Below are 26,964 nucleotides of genomic sequence, written 5' to 3'. Positions count from 1 at the left end.
TAAGAATAATGATCTAATCATGAAGCATAAATCATCATCTTCTTCATTTGTTAACTCATACATCATATTATTACTGTATCTACTGTACACAGTACTATAATATACAGCATTTTATTATTACTACATAACATGCGTACCGTGTTGTTTTATTTTGTGTCTTTCCCTCGCATCGATCATTCATTTTGTGTATCTTAAAGTATTTTGTGTTGAATAAAACAGCTAGTTTTTATTTTTTAAATACAGTAAAAGGTCCGTTATTTATGTGAAAAACTATAATGTGCTGTTGAGGAGTGCTTTAAAGTAGTTTGAGGGGGTCTTTACAAATGTCTAAAAGAATTCGGTATATTTCTAAAAAAATTGTATACGTACATTTTTCCACAACGCGAAAATTCGAGGAATCTTGGAACGCATCCCTCGCGTAAGTCGGGATTCGACTGTGTTTCGACAAAACGCAACTGTCCCATTCCTCCCAGCTGCATGTGCATGACCATCTATTCTGATATTCTGCTTTATCAGGGCTGTGGAGTCGGAGTCGAAAAGTCGGAGTTGAACTGATTTTGGGGGTAAAGAAGTCGGAGTCGTTAGAAAAGAAGCCGACTCCGGGCTTCTTTTTTCCTTGATATTCACTGACTCTCCTTGCATTTTTTAAAAAACTAACTACAAATTATATTAGTTCGATTACATGTATAAAGTCTTACTAATAAGAAAATAACTGTCATTAGCATCCAGCTGGCTCGATTGTTTATCGAATTTCCTGTAATAGCTACCTACGCCCTCTCCTAGTTTACTTGTTTTTTAATTCTCTTCAACTAATAGCAACTGTCAGCAAACGGTTTTGTTGCCTAAGTAATCACTCGCAAATAAAAGTGATAGTATAATTTTTACTTCTTCACAGTTATAAAATAGTAAAAGGAATGTATCTCTTGAGCCAGTCGAGACCCGTAGCTCGGGAGGAAGCTTGTGAGGGTGTTTGGTAAATTCAAGTAAGTGTTGGCGCGAAAGCGCAAATCCAAAAGATCCGATAAAATATATATGTTTTTTAAAACTAAATGGTTTTTGGTTCTCACTAAAAGTATGAAATAAAATAAAAATATGACTTCTTGTTTACAACAGTCAATAATTGCAGTTAACCTTAAAATCTTGTTTAGGTTAATTCTAACGCAGCCAATAAAAATTTAAATGAAAAATTGAACAAAAAAGAATAATCGGTATAGTAAAAGCTATTGGTACAAAGCTGTACACCGCCACATTTTGTGTAAAATTTGTTCCAGGCGTACATGTACCCGTCCTCTCTCCACAATATAGTACCCTATTTTCGTTGAAATTTTATGTATGAAATATAATTAAGATTTAGTGGGAAAATTTTTCAGAATTAAAGTATTTATATTTTTATAAACTCCGAAACTTACTTTGGGTTACCTCCTACCCGATGGGCGTCACCCGGGGCTGGCCGCCCCCTCTCAAGAAAGGTTTTTTGACTCAGCAAAAATACTTTTGTTCTCTCAAGTTGCAGCTTTCAAGAATTGAAAACATACAACTTGATCAACATCTATTCGTTCATTATAAGGGAGCAAATTAATCCATTTCTTTTTTTTTTCAAATGAGATTTTTAAGTAACCTTTAAGTAGCTCACTTTTAATATCGCAATTATTGAAAAATTTGATTTTATTTTCCTTCCGACTCCGCAGCCCTGTGTTTTACACATAATCTTGTAAATACAGAGTTAATATGATTGAAAGAAAATGATTGTTTATCTAGAAAAAAACAACTCTTAAATGTGTACACATTTCTAATTTTGTGTTTGATAGAATATTGTTTTATTACATATTAAGTGTCACCTTTACGTGATGAGTTAAAAACATTTTAACAACGTTAAAATTGCACAAATAGCAATGAAAGTTACCGACACGTGTTCCGGTGTTTCCATCGGGCCCTGATATCCATGAGAGAAAGTAGGGCGCTTGCCTAGGGCCCTCACTGTCTGGGGGTCCCCAAATCCTGTTTTAAAATCAGTTTTTGTACTGCGTTTTTTACTATTCTACAACTTGTGTGAAGTTGTTCACAAATATGAACATTATCTGCAACATTTCACGTTATTTACTGATGAAATTCAAAATGTTTTTCGTTTACAAAAGAAACTCTATTTTGCTCAATGAGTCAGGGGTGGTCATTAAGTCAATCGCGACCGACCAGTGGACCACCGGGTAATTTTCAGGGTATAAACCTTCACTCTTTATCAAATGCACCTTCTTCGTTTCAGTATTTTTCTTTAAGTTTGTTGTTTACAAAAATAATCAAAAACAATTGATCGAACACCGACTCCAATGATGCATCTTTCTAGAAGCTAATTTCTTTCCAATTGCAGAAGAATGAGCCAAAAAATAATTTGGTATATTAAATAAAGAGAGTGCAGAGGATAGGAGGTACATTAAATGAAAAAAAGCATTGGAAATAATAAAACTGCTTTCTAAATTTGATTGACATGAATTGACAAGACTGGAACCAGTGGTGGCTTTTATGCGTTACCCATTTGACAATGTTGATGTGCAAGAAATAATTAAAAATATAAATCAAATATATATATTTCAAATTTCTTGATGAGAACTAAGTTCTTCTTATTCAAAATGGCTTAATTTTAAAAAGCACTGCTTTAAAATTATGTCATTATGTTGACCAACTCCTTTGAGTGATGCTGTCCGAATAGCGAAGAAGCATAGGAGTGACTAGTTCAATTTTACATTAGCAATTTCAACAAATAGCGAGCGGTAGGAATATGGATGTGGACGAATGGTGAGGTTCCACTGTATATTATTCTGAGTTTTTGTGTTTTCAAACATGTAATAAATAATACACTGAAATTACTAAAACCAACATCTTGTGACTGTTAAAAAACAAAATAACTTCTTGTAGATTTTCAATGTCTTTCAAGACTAAAATGAAGATTTGATTATATTTTATTTTCTAATATTTACATCTTCATATCCTTTAATGTTTTATTTAATGTTACTACATTATTTTCAAAACTAGAGATGGAACGAAGCTTCGGCCAGGCCGAATTATGAGCTGTGATGTAGCCACTTCGGCCTGAAACAATTTATGTCGATACTGTTCTTTTACAATTATTATTATTGTATAAGGTTTTAAAATTTGTGTGTATTGAACCTTTGGAGGCAGAATTCATTCAACAATTAATAAAATGTTTATTAAAAATGTACTCTATTGAAAGTTACATTGCGTTTTAATTTATATCTAGAATGTCGCCCGTCAAGGTATGACAGGTGAAAATTGCTTCTACATTTGAACGAACCCATTGCCTGTTTGGTGATATTTTGATAGTTGAAATTGTAACCTTAAGTCCAGTGGATTAACCCTAAACTCCAGTAGATAGCGTTCATTGTTGACCACTTTTTTCGTTCCTTTATTCCCCTGAAATGACACTATAACAGTAAAGTATCCGGATCGAGTTCAGCCTTGTCACAATAAAGCCTTTCCCTACATGTTAAACATTACTAAAACATGTTATTAAATTATGATGCCGTGGCGTGAGTTTCATTGTTGAAACATGCTAGTTGCTCGATCATCGGCTGTTATTTATATGAGGATTTTATTAAACTTAAGTTTTAAAATGAAACTATTAAACATTCTTCAAATATATCTAACTTTGAAAGTTATAACAATAGTGATGTTATTTATATATATACAATGAAGGAATTGCGACTGATGGGCATCTTTAAGCAATTTTTTTTAAATTATATTTTTTTAATATATATTTTTTTTAATTGTTATCGGTACATTATTTTAGTTTTTTAAAATAGATGCATTAATCTGTCAACATATTTCAGCTTGTGACCTTGTTAATCCCTAAAAGTAAATACTAAATGATAGACTAGTAAGAAGGAATGCATGATAGTACTTTTACAAAGTCATCAAAAATTGAAACATTTTGCATTAAGAATGTTTAGATATTTACATTAATATTATTAACACATAATCTAAATAGTAGGTACTTTTTTTGATTATTCTATAATTTAATATTTGATCATATCAGTTGGTTATTATAAACATTAAGTTAAATGTAGAGCATATCATTAATATTCTAAATAATGATTTATATTACTTATTCTAATGAAAAATTAGACACATGTGCTTTTCTGGTACTACCAGTACAAAGCAAAAGTAAAATCTTAACTGGTGATATATATTAATTAAAAAAAAAACACAGCAAGCTGAAAATATTGAAAAAAAAAAAGAGTAGTAAAGTATAGGGAAAATTACATAGTGCACTTATTGTGTAGTATTTAATGCTAAAACTCAACATACAGAGCAGCCGAAGCTTCGACCATTAGTTGGCCAAAACTTCGGTATTCGGCACTACGACCAAATTGTGCTTCGTGACATCTCTACATAAAAAGCTTCCGAGAATTTGAGATCCTTCCGAAATTCAATTTTTCAAAAGGAAAACAACGAGAAAAAATTGTGAAAAAAGAAAAAATAAGAGTGAGAACTTAAAACTTGTATAATTATATGTTCCACTATTTACACTTATTTGAAAATAAAAATACAGGAATTATTACAAAAGAAATGAAAACTGCCCCACTGTGCCTCCCCTCCCCTCCCTCTAGTTATAAAACTAACATTTGTTTAACGCTTTAACTGTACAAGTATGATCTATCTTTTGCCACTACATAGAAATTACCATGTTTGAAATTTCTTCTTTAGTTCTTGTCGCTCTTACTCGATTCTAAAATTTAATGGTCGTCCTTGATTGTAAATGGGTGTATTCATTCACTACTTCATTACTGTCTTCCGGCAAGGTCTGTCGGAGTAGCGAAGAAGATTTTAATCTTGTGATATAACCTTATCACACAATTAGCTAAAATCACGCTTTAAAAGAAGGAACTATTTTAATACAACCGTTCTTATTTCAAGCGTAAAAAGAAATTCCTCAAAAGGGTGTGTGGCTAATTTAAGAATACAGTCGAATTCGCTAATAGCGAACCCTGTTTTAAGGAGAACTCGGACTTAGCGAGGAAAAAAGAATTGGTCGGTACAATGCTAAGTCTGTGGGAACAAACTCGCTTAAAGCGAGCAATATTTTTGTAATCCATAAAATGTCTGTTGATTTCCGCCTCAGAAAAGATTATTCCATTTTAGGAAAAACACCATTTCCAATTTGAATTCAATCGAACGTTAAGTATAAATACATAAATAATGAGAGCAAGTCATGATACGGCCCTTTTTTTTGAAATTCGTACAGTAGAGGAGTATTTAAAAATTATATATTTGTAGAAGAGAATGTTATCATTTTCGAGATATACTTCCGAGGATATTGTAGCTGAAAGTCAAGAGAGAGAAAACGAGTTGATGTGTGTATCACATGACTTCCTTTTACTCCAATTTAATGTCATTTTCCCATTATTGGCAATTTTAATGTGATTCAATAGTTTACTCTCTAAACATCCCCAACAGTGACCAAATTAAAACCAGATTTTTTTTAAAAAATCGCCAAATTTGTCACCAAGTTGGCGACAAAACTTGGCGATCAAAAGACTGGCGATATACCGCCAAGTACTTGGCAAATTATAACACCACTTGAGTTTACATCGAAATTAACAATGATTTCCCCCCAAAAAGGGGCAAAAGACCCCTTTAGAAACACTCTAATGCAACCAAAAGGGAAGGTGCGCAACTAGACCCCACTAGGAGTCTACGTACCAAATTTACGCAACTTTCTAGGACATACCGTTCTTGAGTTATGCGACGCACATACGCATATCCGCACATACACACATACGTACATACACACATACATACGTACATACGGATGTCACGAGAAAACTCGTTGTAATTAACTCGGGAATCGTCAAAATGGATATTTTGCGTGTTTATATGTTCTAAGGCACTTATCCACGTGTAGTCGAGTCGGAAAAAAAAACGCAACATTCATTCGGGGGTGAGCAAAATGGAAATTAAGGTCGATTTTTGAGTGAAATTTTTTTCGCAAATGCAATACTTCCTTTTTGGTAAAAGGAAGTAAAAAGAATGAGAGAGAGAGAGAGAGAAAAAGTGACCACAAGAACGATAAATGTGACGAATTTGATGTTAAATAGCCCTCGACATACTTGCCTTTTAAAGTACAGAAAAACTGCAAACAATTTTGAAGCCACCGATGCAAATGAAGATGTTTTTCGGCCCCCACGTTCCTCGAAAATAATAACAAGAAAGAGACAATAAGACAGTTCAAACCAAGTAACCAACTTCTTTGGTACTGTACAGAAATATAAAAATAAAAAAGCAAGCATGTATAAATTTTACGATTTTTTCACGAACCCTTTTTTACGAGCACCTGGTTATAACGAGCAAATATCGCTTTCCCCTCGCGCTCGTTGTAAGCGAGTTAAAATGTAGCACTAAGGATATCAGTAGGGAGGATTGTATGCACAATAAAAATAAAACCAAAATATGCTGCGCTAAAAATACCTGAAATGTGCAATAAAAACTCTTTATTCACGCAAATAAAGCTTTCACATCTGAATAAAAACCCGAATGGCCTTCCATTCCTGCATTTCTTAGATTTTGTCTATAATATGTTAAAAAAAATGTACGTGGTTTAACCAGTTGGCAGAAAAAAATCGAGAAACCCGAGAAAAACTCGCAGGTCGTAGAATTTTTTTCTTTAAAAATAATTAAATATTTCTTTGCAATCTTTCTTTTGAGAAACAAAATTTTAAAGTGAATAAAAAACGTAGTAGGCTAAGATGTAGTTTTTTTTTTTTTTTTTGAAAATTTAACGTATTTATGCAGTTTTATGCAGGAAAGTCAAAAGAAGCAAAAAATGAATCAATTGCACGTGCACATGTACATTTGCTAATGGTTCCCATTTGTCTTTTTTTGTGAAGATTATTGAAATCAGCCGTGTACTAAAGCAGATGCTTTTTCGGCTCCATCAACTTGAAAGTAGTGTTCAAAAAACTCTTATAGCTTAAGTGTGCCACTATTACAGCATACACATAAACATGGAATAATTTTATACGATTTAGATTTTGTTTTCAAACACATAAACGAGCTTTGTAAATATTGATTTATTGATTTTTTAAAGTACCTAAAAATTTGAACAATGACTAATGCAAACAACAAAAATCCATCCGAACCTTCCGTCTTTTATAGACAATAGATTCCACCATAGGATCTAAAGTAAATGCAATCGGAATTATACTTTACAATAACAGCAATAATTACGCAGTTTTAAGAAGATCGCTTTGAAGAGCGGACAGATGTGAAATTTAAAAGTAGAGGGGAATAAATTATTTTTATAGTAAAAAAGACAATATTTTAGTGTCTCAAAGATCCGGTCATCCATTTGTCTCTACATCATTGTTTCCAATGACACGGAAAAGGAGACAACATTGGCGTCCAAAATGAATTGATGATGAGCAATAGTGGCAATTGCGGGTCTTATGCTGTATACGCTAAGGGGCATATTCTGTTCATCTCTAAAATAATCGATCGAATTCTATCTACCAGTAGCGCAGCGAGAAATTACCCTGTTGGCGCGGAGAAGGAGCTTCTGTCTGCGATATTGATAGATAGAATTCGATTGATTGTTTTAGAGATGAACATGCCCCTAAAGTCAAGAAGAAAAAATCTTGCTATAATTTGTGTGCAATAATTCACCTAAGTTTGAATGGGGGCTCCTCCCTAAGGAGAGGAGCTCCCGTGAACTCCCATGTAAATTGAGTCCTACCTGTACATTCACCGTTTATTGAAATAGTAGAGAGCCACTTAGAGCAGTCAAAATTTTGTCTTGCCCCGGAAAGAAAGATGTGCTATGTAACCGTACTAGGATTGTCAATTTGAATTTTAAAATGAGCTGATGTGTGCCTCACATGACTTCATTTTACTACAATTTAATGTCATTTTCCCATTATTGGTAATTTTAATGTGATTCAATTGTTTGCTCTCTAAATATCACCAACAGTGGCCAAATTGAAACCAGATTTAAAAAAAAAAAAAAAATCGCCAAATTTGTCGTCAAGTTGGCGACCAAAAGACTGGCGATATGTCGCCAGTCTTTTGGTCGCCAAGATGTCCGCCAATTGTAATCTTGGTTGTTGATTGATCGCCAAGTGTCCGCGAAATTGTAACACCACTTGAGCTTACATCGAAATTAACAATGATTTCCCCCCAAAAAAGGGGCAAAAGAAACCCTTAGAAACACCTGAATGCAACCAAAAGGCGAGGTGCACAACTAGACCCCACTAGGAGCCTACGTACCAAATTTCAACTTTCTAGGATATACCATTCTTGAGTTATACGACATACATACGTACATACAGACGTCACGAGAAAACTCGTTGTAACTAACTCGAGAATAGTCAAAATGGAAATTTCGCGTGTCTATACGTTCTTAGGCACTTATCCACGTGTGGTCGAGTCGAAAAAAAAAACTCAACATTCATTCGGGGGTGAGCAAAATGGAAATTAAGGTCGATTTTTGAGTGAAAATTTTTTTCGCGAATATAATACTTCCTTTTTTGTAAAAGGTAGTAAAAAATCTATGTTTTTTTAATTTTATTTTTTTTTATAGATTGGAAATAAATAGCAAAATAATATTAGTAAATTCTTCTACACGTCATAAATTTAATCGAACCAGAATACAGATTTTGATTAAACGTTTTTGTAAAGAAATTTTAAATTAGTGATAACCGTTGAAAACCATATTTTTACATAATTTTGTAGGTCAATAGCATTATTTGGATAGTTTTTCCTAACTGAGCAATCTTCTATTTGTGTATTTAGAGATCGCTATGTATTTTGATTATTCCAATAATCCTAATTAGCACAAACTATTTCTGGAGAAAAATAAAATTTTAGAAATAACTCTTCAAACAGAACTTACAGTGGATGTTAATGCAAACCAGTGAATAATATCAGCACTTGACCATTGACCACTGGCACACCGTTCGATAAGCTCACCCTAAGCAATCGATGAAAAAATCGATAAGTACTTGTTTTCAAGGTCGTATCAAAGCTAAAATATATTTTGGAGGTCCTTAACATTTCTAAAAATATTACATCTACTTAAAGAGCAAAAATGGGTAAATTCTGTAGTCGCCAGTGGCCGGTAGAATCAATTTCATAAGTCGCTGCTTTTTTGAAACAACGGCCACTTAAAAAAAAAAAAAAAAAAACTCATGGTGCGAAACGATGTATTTTTTAAAATTATTGAAATTAATATGTCTATATGATTATATAAATTAGGTCAATAAGGCCGCATCTTGTTTTTGGTGAAAAAATTAGTTAATGCATTTTAAAGTCATTAGTTTATTTTTTGATGCAGCGATTGACAGATGATTTTTAATAGTTTTTTTTTCCCGGCTATTCATCCTGCTGGTGACGATCGCTAATTTTGCCCTTTGCATTCTACTGTTAAAAATGCCTCTTTCGTTGATAATTTTCCATTTTCAATCATTGAAAAACAAGGGAAGGATGTAGATTATGATGTTTACGAAACTTTTAATACCAAAATGTAAAACCAGCCATTTGCCATTTATTTAGTAAAGAAAGTGTAGAATCAATTATTGTATTTTTGAAATTTATGGTTGAGCTAAAGGGAGCTATCTCTCTTTCTTTCTCTCTCTCTCTCTCTCTGATCAAAACGGAGAATAATTTCCGAAAATAGGACAGAATAGAAATATTTGTGAGTGAGAAGCCTTCCTTATGTAGTGAATTTATAAATACTGGTGATGATGATGCTTTAAAACTCCCAACTTTCCCTAAAGTTAATGTTTATCATATTAGGTGCAAGGGGACGGCGAGGTAGAATGGAATATCTTATATTGTACTTAGTGTGGAATTTTATCATAGAATAAAATCTATTTGTTTTCTGATTTTTATTTATTTATTTATTTTTTATGGGAAAGGAGGAGACATTTGAAATAACAAGGCGATGACGCAAGTAACAAAATAAAATAAGCTTAGAGCACTATTTTAAAATAGGCAGAAATTCCAGGTGGTAAAATTTCGATAATTGGTAAAATGGGCGATCTTTCTAATTAATGCTAAATTTATTTTGTCTAAAACATTGGTTACCAAACGTTTTTGAGTAAAAACGCCTTTTTTTAATTAACGTTTTTCTATGGTGCCCTTTTTAAAGTAAAAGTAAGACTAATAATAACTAACTGATAAAAATAAATAAAACTCGTGCATCTGCATTGCATATCACTTATTTATACTGCACAGTGAAATATTGCAAAAGGGTTACAATTAGTAAATCTCTAATTATTTGTGAAGTTACTTGCAGAATGAGTTATTTATGAAGTTATTGCTTGCTCCTCTGTGAAGACTTCACGGCTCCCCAAGGAGCCGCAGCGCACAGTTTGGGAATCACTGCTCTAAATTGTTGGAAGATATTTTTTTGACTATTTTTACGTTTTGTTCTTTTATGATCAAACTAGTGGTACCCGCACGGCTTTGCCCGTAATAGAAAAATTAAAAGGTCTTTTGGTTCGCCTGTATATTTACAAATAATGTATGGTGAATCGTCTCGCCAATTGGCTTGTATCCATGTTACGGTTCCACGTTATAATAATTTCGTATCTCGCCAATTGGCTTGTGCCCATGTTACGGTTCCACGTTATGATAATTTCGCAATTTACTCGTCCATCTTATGACATTTTTGTTCTTAAAATTAGAATAAAAAAAGAACCACATCGAATTTTCGAAAAATCGCTTCGAGGTGCACACCCCCAAGCTACAAACTAACTTTGTGCCAAATTTCATGAAAATCGGCAGAACGGTCTAGGCGCTATGCGCATCACAGAGATCCAGACATTCTACAGACATCCTCCGGACAGAGAGACTTTCAGCTTTATTATTAGTAATAAATAAAGATGATTAACACCTCATCTAAATAATGTCTCCTTTTTTTTCACAAAATTTTATTTTTTTATTGACGATACGGTTGAGAAAGATTATGGCAATAGAACGCTGCATTTTTACTTCCTTTTACAAAAAAGGAAGTATTGTATTCGCGAAAAAATTTTCACTCAAAAATCGCCCTTAATTTCCATTTTGCTCACCCCCAAATGAATGTTGAGGTTTTTTTTCGATTCGACCACATGCGGAAAAGTGCCTAAGAATGTATAGACACGCGAAATATCCATTTTGACCATCACCGAGGTAATTACAACGACTTTTCTCGTGACGTCTGTATGTATGTGCGTATGTGTGTATGTGCGTATGTGCGTATGTGCGTATGTATCTCGCATAACTCAAAAATGGTATGTCCTAGAAAGTTGAAATTTGGTACATAGACTCGTAGTGGGGTCTAGTTGTGCACCTCCCCTTTTGGTTGCTTTCGGACGTTCCTAAGGGGGTCTTTTGCACCTTTTTGGGGGGAAATCATTGTTAATTTCGATGTAAACTCAAGTGGCGTTATAATTTGTCGGACACTTGGCGATATATCGCCAGTCTTTTGGTCGCCAAGTTTTGTCGCCAACTTGGCGACAAATTTGGCGGAGTTTTTTTTTTTTTTTTTTTGGTTTCAATTTGGCCATTGTTGGTGATATTTAGAGAATAAATATTGAATCACATTAAAATAGCGAATAATGGGGAAATGACATTAAATTGGAGTAAAAGGAAGTCATGTGATGCACACATCAGCTCGTTTACGTTTAAAATTAGCTTTTTAGGAACTAAAACTTTGTGTTTCGGAAAAAGAGACTAGTCAACGTCAATCTTCGCATTCCGAAAATCAGATTCAAGCTTCAATAAAACAAAATTAACAAAAAATTGAACTCCGGACTACAAAAATAAAGATGAAAGAATTTGCTGACTTTTTTTCTTTTTTTTTTTTTTTTTTTTGTACAAGTAGCTCTTTATTATAGCATCACTTAGATATATTTTACAAAGATGTAGTCTCTCTAATCTCAATCTATGTTACAAATATTTATTTTGGTAAAAAAGAAAGAAAAAAAATGTTATTTTTATTACATTGAGAAAACTTACTATGCAAATACGTATTACATTCCATTTTTATTACTATTTGGTACAAAGCTGTTGACAACATTTTCTGAAGCCGAAAGCATCCGTGGAACTCCAGTGGGGAAACGCTGGTCAAAATTAATATATATATATATATATATATATATATATATATATATATATATATATATATATATATATATATATATATATATATATATATATATATATATATATATATATATATATATTACACAAAAATAGATCTGTTTCAAAGAACAATTGCAAAAGTTAAGTTCAAAACAATGTATATGATGCTCTCACAGTTGTTCTAGAAAGAACTTTATGTCCATCTAAATTTTAAAACCTTCTTCACACAATATTCCATGATGATTTATAAAAATGCAAATTCTGTTCCATTCTCCAGGCTAAAAAAATTACATTTTTGTTCATTTATCTGTCACTGTCGACTCGTAAAAATACTCCGTCAATGTCCCTCGTTATCAAGAGAGCTTTCTTTCTCGTGACGTCGATGCGTGTAAGTAACAAAAATAAAGAAAGAACAATAAAACTGGCTAGCCTTTCCATCGGAGCGAATCAAGTTCAATTTCGAAACAGCCGCGCTAGCGATGCCTAAATATTCCAGTTTGTATCCAGTTTAGTTGATTAGATTCTTTTTTGTGTGGTCGTTCGCTCCAGAAGGGGAAAAATCATCAAACTGCATTTATACTTTATGTATAGATGGTTGCAATCACAGTCGCGCTGACATCCGACGAGGAAACATTAGCGGCAGAAGATAATAAAAACGATTAGTAAAAATTGTTTCACCGGATAGAACATGACACCTCCGGAGAACGGTTTGTTCTTTTTTAATTTATTGAAAAATATTTTTTATTAAATTTTCTATCTTGAAGGATTAATTATTAATTTTTTTAAAATAGTTTTTGATGACTACTTTAAATGTATTTGTTTTTTTTTTTATTATTATTATTATTTTTATTTGTGGAATGATTAAGTTTGTTTATTTTTACCCGTTATGTGTGTGAGCGGCTTATTCATTTTAACAACTATATTTTATTTTTTGTTTATTCATTTTAATAACAATTATTTAAATGTTAATGAACTTTATGAAAAAGCTACCCCCCCCCCCTCTTTCATTTTTCCCTTTATAAATATTTTTTAAAAAATGAATAAAACGGTACATTTTTATTGCCTTTTTAAAATAATGTTGTGGCAAAAATTTGTAATTAAGATATTTTTTTTTCCTGTGATCACGTTAAGAGGATTTTCTTTAATTTTCTGAAAGATTGATCTTGATGAAAACCCAGAGGGAAAACTTTAAGGCACGGAATTTGCCTTTTTAACCTCGATATGCAGTTGAGAGATTAAATAAATCCCAACTTTATTACTTGATCACTCAACATAATTGTTAAATTATTTATTAAGTAAATATATCCGTCTTAATAAATACATACTATCAGCAACTTGCTAACCAAAATTAAATTTCAACTTGCACATCAATTACTCGATTCTGATATTTTGCATGCGTTTGACATTTTATTTTAATTGCTCATTTCCTGGGACTTCGACAGGATTTCCCATTGTTTCATTAATTACAGAGAAACAGAGCATCATGGATCAAATAGCGGTTAACCGAAACACCGATCGTTTGAAAATGTCCCAGTCAATAGAATCAAAATTTGTGAACTAACTTATAAGTTCTGTTAGTCACAGCTCTGAAGAAAAAGGAAATTTTCACCAGCATCTAATTTTCAGTTGTATAAAACAAATATAAACGTTGAAAACTAATAATTTCTGTGGGTGACCGGCACAAACAGTCATGAAATCCATTATACATTGAGGCGTAACATAAGCATAACATAGATTCCGAATGTCACTCAGAAGGGATCTAGCAAAATATGTAGTTTTTAATGTCGATGTGGTGCCAAAATTATTTGAGGACAAAACAGACCATTAAAAATGCAGGATAATAATTTTTATGTACTTTACAGTCTTTGCAACAGCTCAGTTGTGATTATTAGTTTTTTTTTTTTTTGGTCTTTTCTTAGGCTGTTGAAATGAATGACTCCATAAGAATGAGGTTGTTTCCTTCAGTCACAAGTACTACTTTTAGTCACTGAAATTGAGAATGAGCAAAAAAAAAAAAAACCGTGGAGTGAGGAAAATCTTTTATTTTCAAAGCGTTTAATTTTTTTAGTAATTTTTTTTAATGTCCAGTTTTTCATACAAGGCGTGGTTTTTATGACGTCGCAAGTGATGAACTGCGGCGCGCAATCCATTGACGCACAGAATGGTTACGCTTGCTGTCTACCGCGTTTCCATGTTTTGCTAATTCAGAAGCGAATTAAATATAGCGCTTTACGCTTGCTATTCAACCATATCGTTGTCATTACATATGAGTAAAGAAGCAAATTAAATATTGTTCTCTGCGCTAATGAAATCAGTGAATGGCATTTCATCACTTGTGATGTCATGTGCAGAAAAGTAAGAAATGAAATAGACTGTGCGCACCAATTAAAATATTTGTTGAAAAATACTAAACTTTGTCAAATTATTTAAAAAAATGGCTAAAGTCTGTTTTTAGGCATGCTCTTTCCAAAAAAAGAAAAATACTTATAAAATTTCGGAAACGACCCCATTACGTTTACCGGTAATAATTCCCAACCAAATGTTATAAACATTTTAATCCGTTTCAATATGTTCTGTCTTCAGATATAGTGCATGCCGATGATTGTAACCAGGGATTTTCAGCCGCTGCGCTGGCCCGACCCACCAGCAAGGATCTGTGGAAAAATTTGACCGGTCCTCCTCTTATTACTTGTCTGTGTTGAAAAGCTCTTGGTACTTTAAAAAAGAATTAAAAGTTCTTAATAAAAACAAATAATAAAATAAAACTAAAATAAATTCATACGATTTTTTTTTCTTTTTTCTTTAAATTTTTCATTACTTTTTATAATTTTATGTGATTTTTCTAGTTTGTTTACTTAAATTTAATTATTTTCAATAGTTTGTCCTTTCTTTCACGCTAAATGAAACATTTTTTGAGAAACAAAATTTTAAAAAAAAAACCTTCGCCTGTCGGCGATTCCTTTTCACAAGTTTTTACCGTTCTGATTGTCCAAATAGTTTGAGAAACGCTGCATAGACGTCACTACGATGTCGCAAGAAAGTGTAATAGGCGTTGAACAATGAGATTTCCCTCATTACTCTTTGTAGGCAAAGATGGCGCTTCGCTCATTTATATCGGCTGTGTGAAACATATTTTGTTCTTTCCCAAGCGACATAATTAAGTGCTTGCGGAAGGTTGTCATTTCAGTTTCGATGATTTTTATGGAAACATTCATATTACGCGCCATTTGAAATTCTATTGACATTATAGTATCTATAACTTGGACGTCATTGCTCGACGTCTGGATTTCGCCCGGACAGTCCGGATTTCGACCCTCATCTAGATTGATACCCGAAGTTTAAATGTGTTTGGATTTGATGATGATAGTTCAAAAATCCTATTGTATATCGAGCCGGAAACTTTATTCATTTAAACTATAAACCATGTCGCGAATGTTTACAACACATTCCCTGTACTAAACAAGATTTAGTCCGCGATTTAATTGTTGCTACTTTAAAATCGTTTTAATTTTCAGTTTTAACTTTTTTAGTCAATAAGTTTTATAGTACTTGGTTTTCCAATTAAATTACGTCTACAGTAGGCTAATTCATGCTTTTAATAGAAGTACCTTAGCTTTTCTGACTGAGTGCTTATTTGCATAGTAATTATGTATCACAACATCAAAGTTTTTCTATAACTAAATGAGAAAATTGTGCTTTCTTTACAAGAACATTTTGTTTTACATAGATATCTCTCTCTCTCTGTACCCGTTAATGATTTATGCACTCCTAATGATAATAATAATATATAGCAATAATTTATTAAGTTATTTATTTTCAAAAGCGTTCCTTGAACAAGGATTTGGAGTACAATTTAAAATTATGGAAGTAGTACTAAAATCATGAAAAGTATTTTTTAAATGGGTGTGGAATGATTCATCGCAAAAAATAATTACGTGCTCTTTCTTATTCAGGTGCAAGAAAATTACCGGTAACGGAAACATGACAAACCACAAAGGCTGATTTGTTTCCGATAGAATCACGTCAAAACTTTTTCTTTCACTTAATTTTCTGAAGCAATCTTTCTTTCTAATGGGGCTGCAAGGCTATTTAAGCTATTTGCACAACTAGAGCGATCCCATGATGTGGCATCCCGTCATTCATGTACCACCATTAAGGCGTGGATGTCAATGGCACAGATAATTTTTGACGCCCAGTTTGGAAACTAGGCGTCAAAAATATACCAAATGGAGACATCGGGGTTGCATCTCTTCGATGCAAAACTGCACTAGAGATTCAATTTTGCCGAGGGAATTCAAACCAACCAAATACCCAAGGGATTTTTTAATGCTGCGCAATTATACGACATGGGCGCTGACGATTTTGTCTGACCGACTACGCACCGCGGGTCAGAAACTAGGACCACGTCGCAGAAGGCCAACACTTCTCCACCACATCACCCAGCCAACCTGAAACAATCTCCTCTTTTTAAAGGATAACTTTTTCTTTCTTTCTTTTTTTTTGTAACATTCTAATGTATCAACAACATGGAGGAAAAAGAAAAGAAAGAAATTAATCCTCGAAATCATTTATTCGGTTATTCATAAAACGAACTTGAACTTAAAGGACATTGACATTTACGTCTCATAATGGTGCTTAATGGTTTAAATTTAATTTTTCTTTTATTTGAATAACAATAATAGACAACGTTGCGAACAGACTTGACAGCTTAGAAAGCCTTCTTTCACATTCTACACGCCTCAGAATCTTATTCCCTCCACGACAACCCTAAAAACACAGAACAGGCGAAAAGAATAAATAATAAAAGAAATGTAAAGAGCACATAAACCAATCTAGTGTGTTTACTTCCTTTTCTTTTCCCTGAACAACAAATCGCTGTTTATTGATATTTATCCGAGAGAAAGCATTCACTCCTTTCCCCTTGAACTACTTCTCAACAATTTGTGGAAAATTATTTCTTAAATTATTCTTTTTTCCCTACCTATTCCGCTCTTTTGTTGTGTTAGGCAAACTTCAGCTGAAAATTTGTCAAGAATCGTGTCATCGCTTCTTAATTCAACACGTTCTTCAGTAATAAGTTTTCAAAACAATTAGAAGGAAACATGGTATCAAATGTGCAAGAGATACTTTTTGTACCTTTTTTCTTGCTTAAGTAGGAAATATCCAACGTTGTTTACCACAAATAAACAGATTATTGTTTATTATGTTATTTATCATGTTTATTATTTATTATGTTTATATTTAATATGTTATTTCTCAGCACAAATGTATTTATTTATTTCTCATAAGCTGTGTAGTATACTACATAGCTATTTTATAGTTATTCTGATTTTCGACGCTTTCAACAAGAAAAGTGCATTTTTTACATAATAACCTTTTTTTTTTTTTTTTTTTGCTATTAAGATTCTAATTACTCAGTAACATAAAAAAAATTACATAATTTATAAACTATTTATATTCTGTAGTTTATTAAATAAATTTTGATTTCTTAGGAGTCTTGATCCATAATGAGTTTTAACGGGCTAACTGATTCATTTTCACACATGTGTTAACGAGCGACAATGGTCAGGATTTTGTTCATAATTTATTCTGTGCTCTTGAAATGTAACAGCTTAACAGCTTAGATTTCGGCAATTATTTTAAGGGTTTTGAAACATCTTGTCTCGTTGCGCATAACACTTCTCGCTTACAACACCAACATTGAGCAATCTTGTCCCCGATCTCCCAGGATGGTTTTCGATGGATTACATCTGAGGCCCACTATCAGAGATATTGCTATAGATTTTAAAACGCATGAAACTACTCATTAATATTTTGTAAAGGAGTAAACAGTATTCAATTACATTAAAAAAACAAAAACAAATTTTCTAAGAATCAAATGGAAGATGACAGGGAAAGAGAAGATGTGTAGTACAATTTTGGTTTTTTAACCTTTAGAATGGTTGACAGTTTGGATCTTAAAAAACTAAAAAAAAAAAGTTCAAATACAATGAAACCTGTGTAAGTTGACACTTGCGGTGCACTATTTTAGTGGTCAACTTAAACAGGTGGTCAACTTATAAAAGTTGAATTATATGACATAGATCTAATTCTGTGCCTGAATATAGCGGTCAACTTAAACAGGTGGTCAACTTACAAGGGTGGTCAACTTTACAGGTTTTACTGTACAATATTTTTAAATTCTAGTTGCTTTTTTTTTCCTCGCCATTTTCCATGATGTTAAATTTTTGAAGCAGAGCGTGAAAATACGATTGATTAAATTTTTGAGGGCGTTTTGTCACGTGAAAATGACATCATTGTAGTGATCAGAGATATAGCAAGGGGTTTTTTTAAGGCTTAAAAATACTGTTTTATATATTTTAGATGAGTGAAGTGTGATTCATTTTGGAAAAGTGAAAAGTACGAAAACGGCGAAAGTCATAATAGACTGATTAATTCTCTCTCTCCATAACAAAACTAAATTCTAAGGATAGAAACTGAGGGTAAAAAAAGAAATCCATACTATTTTGATAATTATTGCTTTTTACTTTTGACTTTTCGTAAAGAGAAAATAAAGAAATAAAGCGTTCAGATGAAAAAAATTAAAAATTCCAACTGCTTCGAAACATTTTCCTGCGAAGTACCGAAGATGGTTTTCCAAACCCTTGAAGTTTTGGATGGAATTTTAAATTTTTCATATCAAAAAATAGAATTAAATTTTCAAAGACTTATAGGTCACGGTTGCATGATTCGTTTTCTGTAGAAGTTATTTAATGAAATCAATATGGATTTCGGGACTAGTATCCAATACCAATCCCAAAGACAAAGAATAAATTCAAGTCATTCTTGGCTGCTCAAAGAAGAGGAGAGGGTGACTATAATAATAGAAGTTTTCATATTTCCCTAATGGGATCAAATATTTAAAACTTTTCCTACAATCATACGTGATATGATATTTTGCAGAAGCGACTTACTACTTCGTGTTCGAAATCATTTTTTAAATTATTTTTCTCTTTTTAAAAAAATATTTTCTTTTTTTTTTGCAAAATGATTACCTATTATTTAACTTTTACCAATCACTTGCATGCTTCCAAAAATTTTAGATTATAAAACAAATATTTGTGAGCTCAAAAAATTGAAAATACTTTTCACGTTTTGAATTTTGAAATCGTTTAGTATGATTTAGTGCAAATTAGCATTGCAGATTTTTTTTTTTTCTTTCTTAAGTATTTCAAAAATGAGTTTTAAAAATGTAATGTCTCGCTGGAAGTAAAAAAGGCAATTTGGAATTAAACATCATCTTATAAATCGATAAAAATGGATAAAATTTAATATTTTTGTGGTGTCGTTTAAAATGAACTTAGATATTTGACACAAAACAAACGGGAAATATCTTTCACACTATCTCGTGCATAAAAATGTCAAAGGAACTTTATCAACTGGAGACACAACAATATTGTTTGTTAAGAACAAGACCCAAAAAAAAAAAAACCTTAAAAGCTGAAATTTGAAAATTTGCAATGTGTTTCGGGATTTCATGAAACCTCTTTTTCAATTCAAAAAGGTGCAAATTCTCATTTTTTGCGCATTTTTCTTCATGTGTTTGCAATTAACTTTAAAAACAAGGAGATGAAATTGACTGGTTTGATCAGCTTAATATTAAATTGTAAATAATGAGATTAGGAGATAAAGCTATAGTTCCTTACTCATAGCTTTCGAACCAATAAAAAAACAATGCAAAATCATTTTTAAACCTTGCAGTAAATTAAAATTCATGCCATACACTCATAAAACGAGCCATAAACGACTGTCGTACTCCTCTCGTGTGATGTAACTGTTGTAAAGCAGCTTCATTGTTTTTCCCTTGGAAAAAAGTATTTTTGAGTGCAAACATTCCAGTTATTTTTATTCTTTGTTTGAAATTCAACAGTTGTTTACTTCCGTTTCTTCGATTTCAGGCTGCGTAATGAGAAAAACTTTCAATTTCAGCAAAATGGAAGCAAAACAAAATGCCTAATTATTCTTTTATTTGATGCGATCAATTTCGGGCCTTTTTATTTTTAAATTTTAATCATTCAATCCGATTATAAGATGTCATCTTTTTGTTATTGTAAAATGCTCTTTAGTAAAAATTAGCCTAAAATGCAAAATGAAATCAAAATATTTATGCTATGTCTGATTTACGTTTATTATCAACAATAACTGGTTTAGAAAAAAAAAGGCCGGCAATTTTTCTTTTGTATCTCGTCGATGCGCTTGATTCTCCTGTGTCATACTTTCGTAAAACAAAAGAACAACAATGAGTCACAAAAGAACCCTTAGGTGAATTAAGTTTTTAGAATAATTGCTTATCCTAAACACTTGATTCCCCTGCCTCATACATTCGTCAAACAATTAAACAACAGCGATTAGTCACCAAAAAATCCCGTAGGAGAATTAAGTTTTTAGAATAATTGTTAATCCTAAACACTTGATTCTCCTGTGTCATAATTTCGTCAAACAATTAAAGAGCAGCAGTGAATTAGAACCCTTCTTATTTCTCTGTTCAAAGCCAGTTAGTGTTGATAATAAACATGAATTAGAGATTCTAGTTTAACGAATGGTCCAGCATAGGTATTTTCCTTTCATTTTCTATTTCGGGCTATAATTTTTGCACTAAAGAACGTTATACAGTGAAACCTCCGAATAGCAGACAGTCAAGGGACCAGAAGTTTTGTCCGTTATTGGGAGGTGTCCGCTATTAGGAGGAACTACTTAATTTACCTTTTTCAAAATGGGCTGTTGTTCCCTTTGTAGAACACAATCGAAACAATTGCGAAAGGTTTACTACATTTTACGTCAAGTGTAATTAATTTGTTTTTCGCCACAAATGGATTTAAAAGAAATGTTGTGCTGTGTTCGGAATTTTCAAGCCATCCATTTGACGCCTTAAAAGAGTCTGTTCTCAAAATTTTCCCGACTTCTCTGGCTTTCTCTTGGAGTAATACCCCGCTTATTGGGACGTTCTTTGCACGAGCAGCTCGGAACCATTTCATGACAACCTCGTCGATTTCACTGGTTTCTGTTTTGCGAAACTTTACATTTTTAAAATTTTCATTCGAACTTACAATTCACAGTTTTCTAATTTCGTCTTTATCTTTTAAAATTTCGCTGATTTGAGTTTTCCCAAATTGAGAACGATCGGCAAGACAACGCACACTTATTTTTTCTTTTTTGGCAACATAAAAAACATTAATTTTTTCTTTCAATGTCAGTCTCTTTCTTTTAGTTGCCATTTTAAAACTCAAATAATATTGTCACACAAAAAAATCAACTAAATCAACACGCCTTTAGGAAAGTTTGCAACTGCAAAGCTACGATTGCTACATGAAAGGCAGGTTCGCTTGCTTCTCAATTCATCTCAGGGTAGGAATGTATCCCATTACCAACGGCGGCGATTCGACGCAGCAACCCCCCTCCCCCCACACACTTTTTATGGTTAATTTATTTAATTTATCTCGAGTATCACTATTGCATGATTGACAGTTGGCAATATGACCTTGAATATGGGCAAATCTTTTTCATATCGAAAAATTAAACAACCCAACGAAACCACGGCGCCATAAAGCCGACTACTACCGGCGCCGGTCTGCTCAATTGCATCTCCCGAGAGCCCCAGTTAGAAAAAGCGCCCAGTTTCCTCTTTTTCATCTTAACTTTTGAATAGTTATTGTGTATAAAATTCATTAAAATCTCAAGAGAAACTTACGTTAATTGTTAGACTGACATCAGTTTTCACTTATCTGCTTCAATACTCTCAAAACTAGCCGTAACAAAATTATGACTTCTTTTTTTCTTTTTCATTTTTTGCTGCCCCCAAAAAGTACCATGTCTTTTAGTTGTTTTTTTTTCTGCCCCCAACTTTTAAGCCCCAATCGCTGCCTCTGCCCATTACCACCCTTTTAATTCCAAGAAACAGTGATAAGGAAATGACGGGGGGGGGGGGGGGGATATCAGTTGTGGAGGATGAAAAGCATTGTAAGGCAAGCAGTTACTAAGATATTCTGTGAAAAGAAAAAAAACTGGAAGTGCTACGATCACAAGGGAAATTTTTTGTGAAATAACTGTCCATTATTCGGAGTGTCCGTTATTCAGAGTGAAATACATGGAATGGCCTATATTGAGGGACAGGTACTTGCAAAAATGTCCGTTAATTAGAGGTGTCCGTTATTCGGGAGTGTCCGTTAAGGGAGGTTTCACTGTATACTGAATCAAAAAGATGCCATCCTATTCTTGAATCAAATAATTAAAAGCATTGTCAAGAAATTAAAATATATAAAGCTATATTAGAAGAAAGTATAGGTTGTTCACTTAACTGATTGTTAAAATTTGAAATTCATTGTCCGCTCTGCTTATTAATTTAAAAACTGCAACTTATACTTTTAAATATAGGGTTCGTTAATACAAGTTTTACTGTCTTTGATTACAATGTTAGTTTGCCTAATAATTTAGTGAAGACCCGATTCAATATCAGTTGAAGGAGTGAGCATAGATGACCCGGGATCGTGTGCTGGTATCTAGACATATCAATGTAACCCGTCCTTTTCGCGGATTGCGGATTGTATTGTCTGCTGGTAGCGATACCAGCACACTACCCTTGGTATTAATGGACGATTGCACGAGTTTTTATTTTTTTAATATCTTGTTTGATTTTCTTTCCTTTTTTTTTTAAATCTGAATATCAGTTTGTTGTACAATGTAAATTTATCCTGTGAATAAAATGTTTAAACTTTTAGAAAATTTTAAATCTGTGCCTCGGAGGAAAAGTATTGCAACGTCGTATTTAGCAAACTCTAAATTTTTAAACAAAAATTCCTTCCATAAAATAACTCAAATAATGAAATTAGTACTGGTGTGTTAGTTTCAAATATGCAACATGGAATTTTGGGGTAGAACAGGACGTTAAAACAGTCGACTTGAGGACTTGATGTGTAAAGAATTGTGGATTTGCACCCAAAAAGCAAACTTTTAAAAGGAATGAGGAATAAGCCTCATTTATTTCTGATTCATGGTTGTAGGATCGAGTCATAATTTTGCTCTAAGATTCTTTGAATTATTCTTATTATGCAAAAACAATCAAAGACCATTTTATTTGTAAAAAAAAAAAATCTCTAACGCTCTTAATTCACAGGTTTTTTGTTTATGCAAACTAAATGTTGCTAACTGTCAGCAGCTGATTTTAAACTGCTTGGGTAAACCTGCAATCGAGTGAAACTGGACATGGAAATGACTTGGTGTAATATAAAAGCCTTTCCGGTGTGCTTCATTGAAGATTCTGGAAGTCCCAATAATTTAAACACAAAAAGAAACGAGCTGATGTGTGCATCACATGACTTCCTTTTACTCCAATTTAATGTCATTTCCCCATTACTGGCAATTTTAATGTGATTCAATTGTTAACTCTCTAAATATCACCAACAATGTCAAGCTAAAACCAAATTAAAAAAAAAAAAAAAATCATCGCCAAATTTGTTGCAAGTTGGCGACAGAACTTGGCGACCAAAAGACTGGCGATATATCGCCAAGCGCCTGCCAAATTATAACACCACTTGAGTTTACATCGAAATTAACAATGATTCCCCCCCCCCCAAAAGCGGCAAAAGATCCCTTTAGAAATAGTCGAATGCAACCAAAAGGGGAGGTGCACAACTAGACCCTACTAGAAGTCTACGTACCAAATTTCAACTTTCTAGGACTTACCGTTCTTGAGTTATGCGACATACATACGCATCTACGCACATACATACAGACGTCACGAGAAAATTCGTTGTAATTAACTCGGGAATCGTCATTATGGATATTTCGTCTGTCTATACGTTCTTAGACACTTATCCACGTTTGGTCGAGTTGAAGAAAAAACTCAGTATTCATTCGGGGGTGAGTAAAATGCAAAATTAAGGTCGATTTTTGAGTGAAATTTTTTTTCGTGAATACAATAATTCCTCTTTTGTAAAAGGAAGTAAAAAGGAAGAAAAATCAGTCTTAATTTTTCTACAGAAATCATTAAACATAATTTTGCGGTACATAAATGATAATTGTTGGTTGACCAGAGCAGATGACGATTTTTTTTTGTGAAGAAAGCATGAGAAGGAAGATTTGGCTAATAGGTTTTCCTGACATAAGCCTATTGGTACATGTTTGAGACATGATAGGCAGATCCAGGGTCAGATTATGGTATGGGAATATGGGACACTGGGCACCAACGGGGTGAAAGAATTATGAGGTGTTGGACGAAATAACCGGATCAATAGTCAGTAAATTTTAAAAATTTTTATTTTATGGTTCTTTTCAAAAGTAATTCAGATTTTTTCCCAACATTAGGCAATCTTTGGAAAGGAAGAGTTCGAGAATCTTCCCCTGAAAGGTAAAACGCAATTTCAGGTTATCTTTAGAGACGTTTAGAGGTAAGGAGTGGTTTTAGGGGATCTTCCTCCGAAACTAAAAATTTTCGAAATTGAAGTTCTAAAAACGCAGTTTCAGACTAACTTCGATGATGTTACTGGCAGGGCAGGGCGGTTCTGGGGCTCTCCCCAAAAACAATTTTGGAATTAAAGTCCTAAAAAACGAAGTTTTAAAGAGATATTGCGTGATGCTAGGTGGAGGAATTTAAACTCTCTCCACCTTAAATTTTTCTAAACCCGAAATTGTAGTTTTTTCATTTTCAGATTTCATACGAGAGCAGTCGGACCCTCGTCTGAAATTTTTTCGTAATTGAAGTCTTAAAAGGGCGTCTGTGGACCATATTTTGTTAGGAATTCGGCCATTTTTCAAAACTGAAGCTCCGTAAAAGCAATCTTAATCGATTTTCGATGCTTTAAGCAGGCAAAGCGTTTAATAATTGTCCATTGGAAATTTTTCGACATTGAAGCCCTGAAAACGAGGTATGAGAAGCTTTTTAATGGTTTTAGTGGGTAGAGGGGGCTTGCGAAGAGTAGCATTTTGAAGACTTGCTTATTTTTTGACCGGCTAAGAAAAGGGTAAAAAATGGGGTCAGAGGGGGGGGGGGGGATAAAAAAAGGAGGTGTTGGACGTAATTACCGGATCAATAGTCGGTAACCTTTGAAATTTTTTTAATTTAAAGTGCTTTTCAAAAGCAATTAAAACTTTTCCCCAACATTAGGCAATCTTATTTGGAAAGGAAGAGTTCGAGAATTCTCCCCTGAAAGGTAAAACGCGATTTCAGATCATTTTTAGAGACGTTTAAAGTTAAGGAGAGGTTTTAGGGATCTCCCTCCAAAACTTTTCAAAATTGAAATCTTAAAGCCACAATTTCAGACTATGTTTGGTATTGGTAGTAACCTCAGTGAAAGGATGTTGGTTCAGGTACCATCCTCCAGAAATGCTTTGAAATTCATGTCTGAAAAACGCCTAAGAAAATGCGTCTTTAGGATATCAATTTCCATCATTACTACAAAACCGAACAACTTAAACTTATTTTAAATTTTTTGCAGGAGACGAGAGTTAAGGAGATTTTGAAGACAGACTTCTTTTTAGACAAGGAAAAAAAGGGTGGGGGGGGGTGAAAGAAAGAAAGAGGAAAGCTTAATTTGCTAAGCAATAAGCTGCATCTGTTTTCAAAAAAAAAATAAATAAATAAATAAATAAAAATAATAATAATAATAATAATAATAATAATAATAATAATTTAAAGATTTCTTTTTGAAAGAATTGAAATTTTTCCCCCTACATTATTTGCCTTTCTTTTTGTTGAAATAACTTCGCTTTCCCAAGACAGGTTCTTTTCTTGAGTAAGGAGTACGGAATCCCTGACCCCTTTCTGAACATGCCCAGTACCATCTAACGCAGAGTTCCCAAAGTTTAATGATTCGTGGCACCCTTTGAGGAATTAGAATTTTCTCACAGCATCCTAGTCTGGTTTTATATATATATTATTGTTACTAAGGTCGCTTCGCGGCACCCCTTACCTCTTCCTGCGGCACCCAGTTCGTAAATCTCTGATCTAACGTATTATAATTATTATTATAACTATTATATTTATTTATTCTTTTTTCTTTTGTTTTTGTAGCTAAAAGTTTGGAAATTATTTGTGAGCAAACTAAAATCAAAAATAACTACCTTTAAAAATCACCCCCCAGCCCCTCCCTTATATACGCCCTTGTAACAGCTGATAATAAGGTTAACGCACAAGACATTAAGTTCAGTGCTCATCAAAGATTCGGCTATTGATGTTAAATAACTAAGAGGGTTTCGATTTCAAAACACGGTTTTTATCAAAAGAGCACTAATACGTAATTTTTTTATTTTATTTAAGTAACATAATTAATTCGGAATGAAATCGTTTTTTTTTTTTTTTCTTTCTTTCTTTCTAAAATCAAAATGTCTTTTTGAGCAAAAGATGACGACTAATGAAACAACAAAGAAGTTAGTTAATTAATTCTGAAAATAAAGATACTGTCTTATGCGAAATATACTAGCATGCTTAGCATTCGAAACAAATCTCGGTTGCTGTTTACTTCCCCATTTTTTATCATTATATTTTCAATTATAAGTTTAACTCATGTCTATATAACTTTTCAGCAATTCATCTGCATTGCCATTATAAGGAAATGTTTTAAAACTTCAAAGAATGAAAGAAAATATGTTTTATGAAACTATAGGGTCATGGAAAAATAATAACCATGCTCTATTAATTGATAATAGTAAACAAATATACATACTGTAAATATTATTGAAATTGGGTCTTATGTGAATTGTTTACAAGCCTGCCCAAGAGCAGTACTTGAGCCTAGAGCGATGCACAAACTAAATAATGTAAAGAAAGGCACATCGAACTACTAAAATTTTTGGGAG

The 26,964-nt window shown here is 33.0% G+C and overlaps 1 protein-coding gene across 2 annotated transcripts in view; it reads left to right on the top strand.

Annotated features, from left to right (window-relative positions):
* Positions 1-26,964, top strand: part of LOC129224334 (sulfate transporter-like) — a 98,810-nt gene that overhangs the window by 13,811 nt on the left and 58,035 nt on the right. Inside the window, exon 1 of one of the 2 annotated variants that reach the window (XM_054858784.1) lies at positions 12,696-12,842. The exons of the other annotated variant lie outside the window; for it this stretch is intronic. Within the exon in view, the coding sequence (XP_054714759.1) occupies positions 12,824-12,842 (19 nt within the window). The 5' untranslated portion in view covers positions 12,696-12,823. Of the gene's footprint in view, positions 1-12,695; positions 12,843-26,964 lie in introns of those variants that run through there. 2 annotated transcript variants of the gene reach the window in all.

The sequence above is a fragment of the Uloborus diversus genome, chromosome 1, assembly GCF_026930045.1.
Source record: "Uloborus diversus isolate 005 chromosome 1, Udiv.v.3.1, whole genome shotgun sequence".
NCBI lineage: Eukaryota > Metazoa > Arthropoda > Arachnida > Araneae > Uloboridae > Uloborus > Uloborus diversus.
This window is presented reverse-complemented; position numbering and strand designations above follow the sequence as displayed.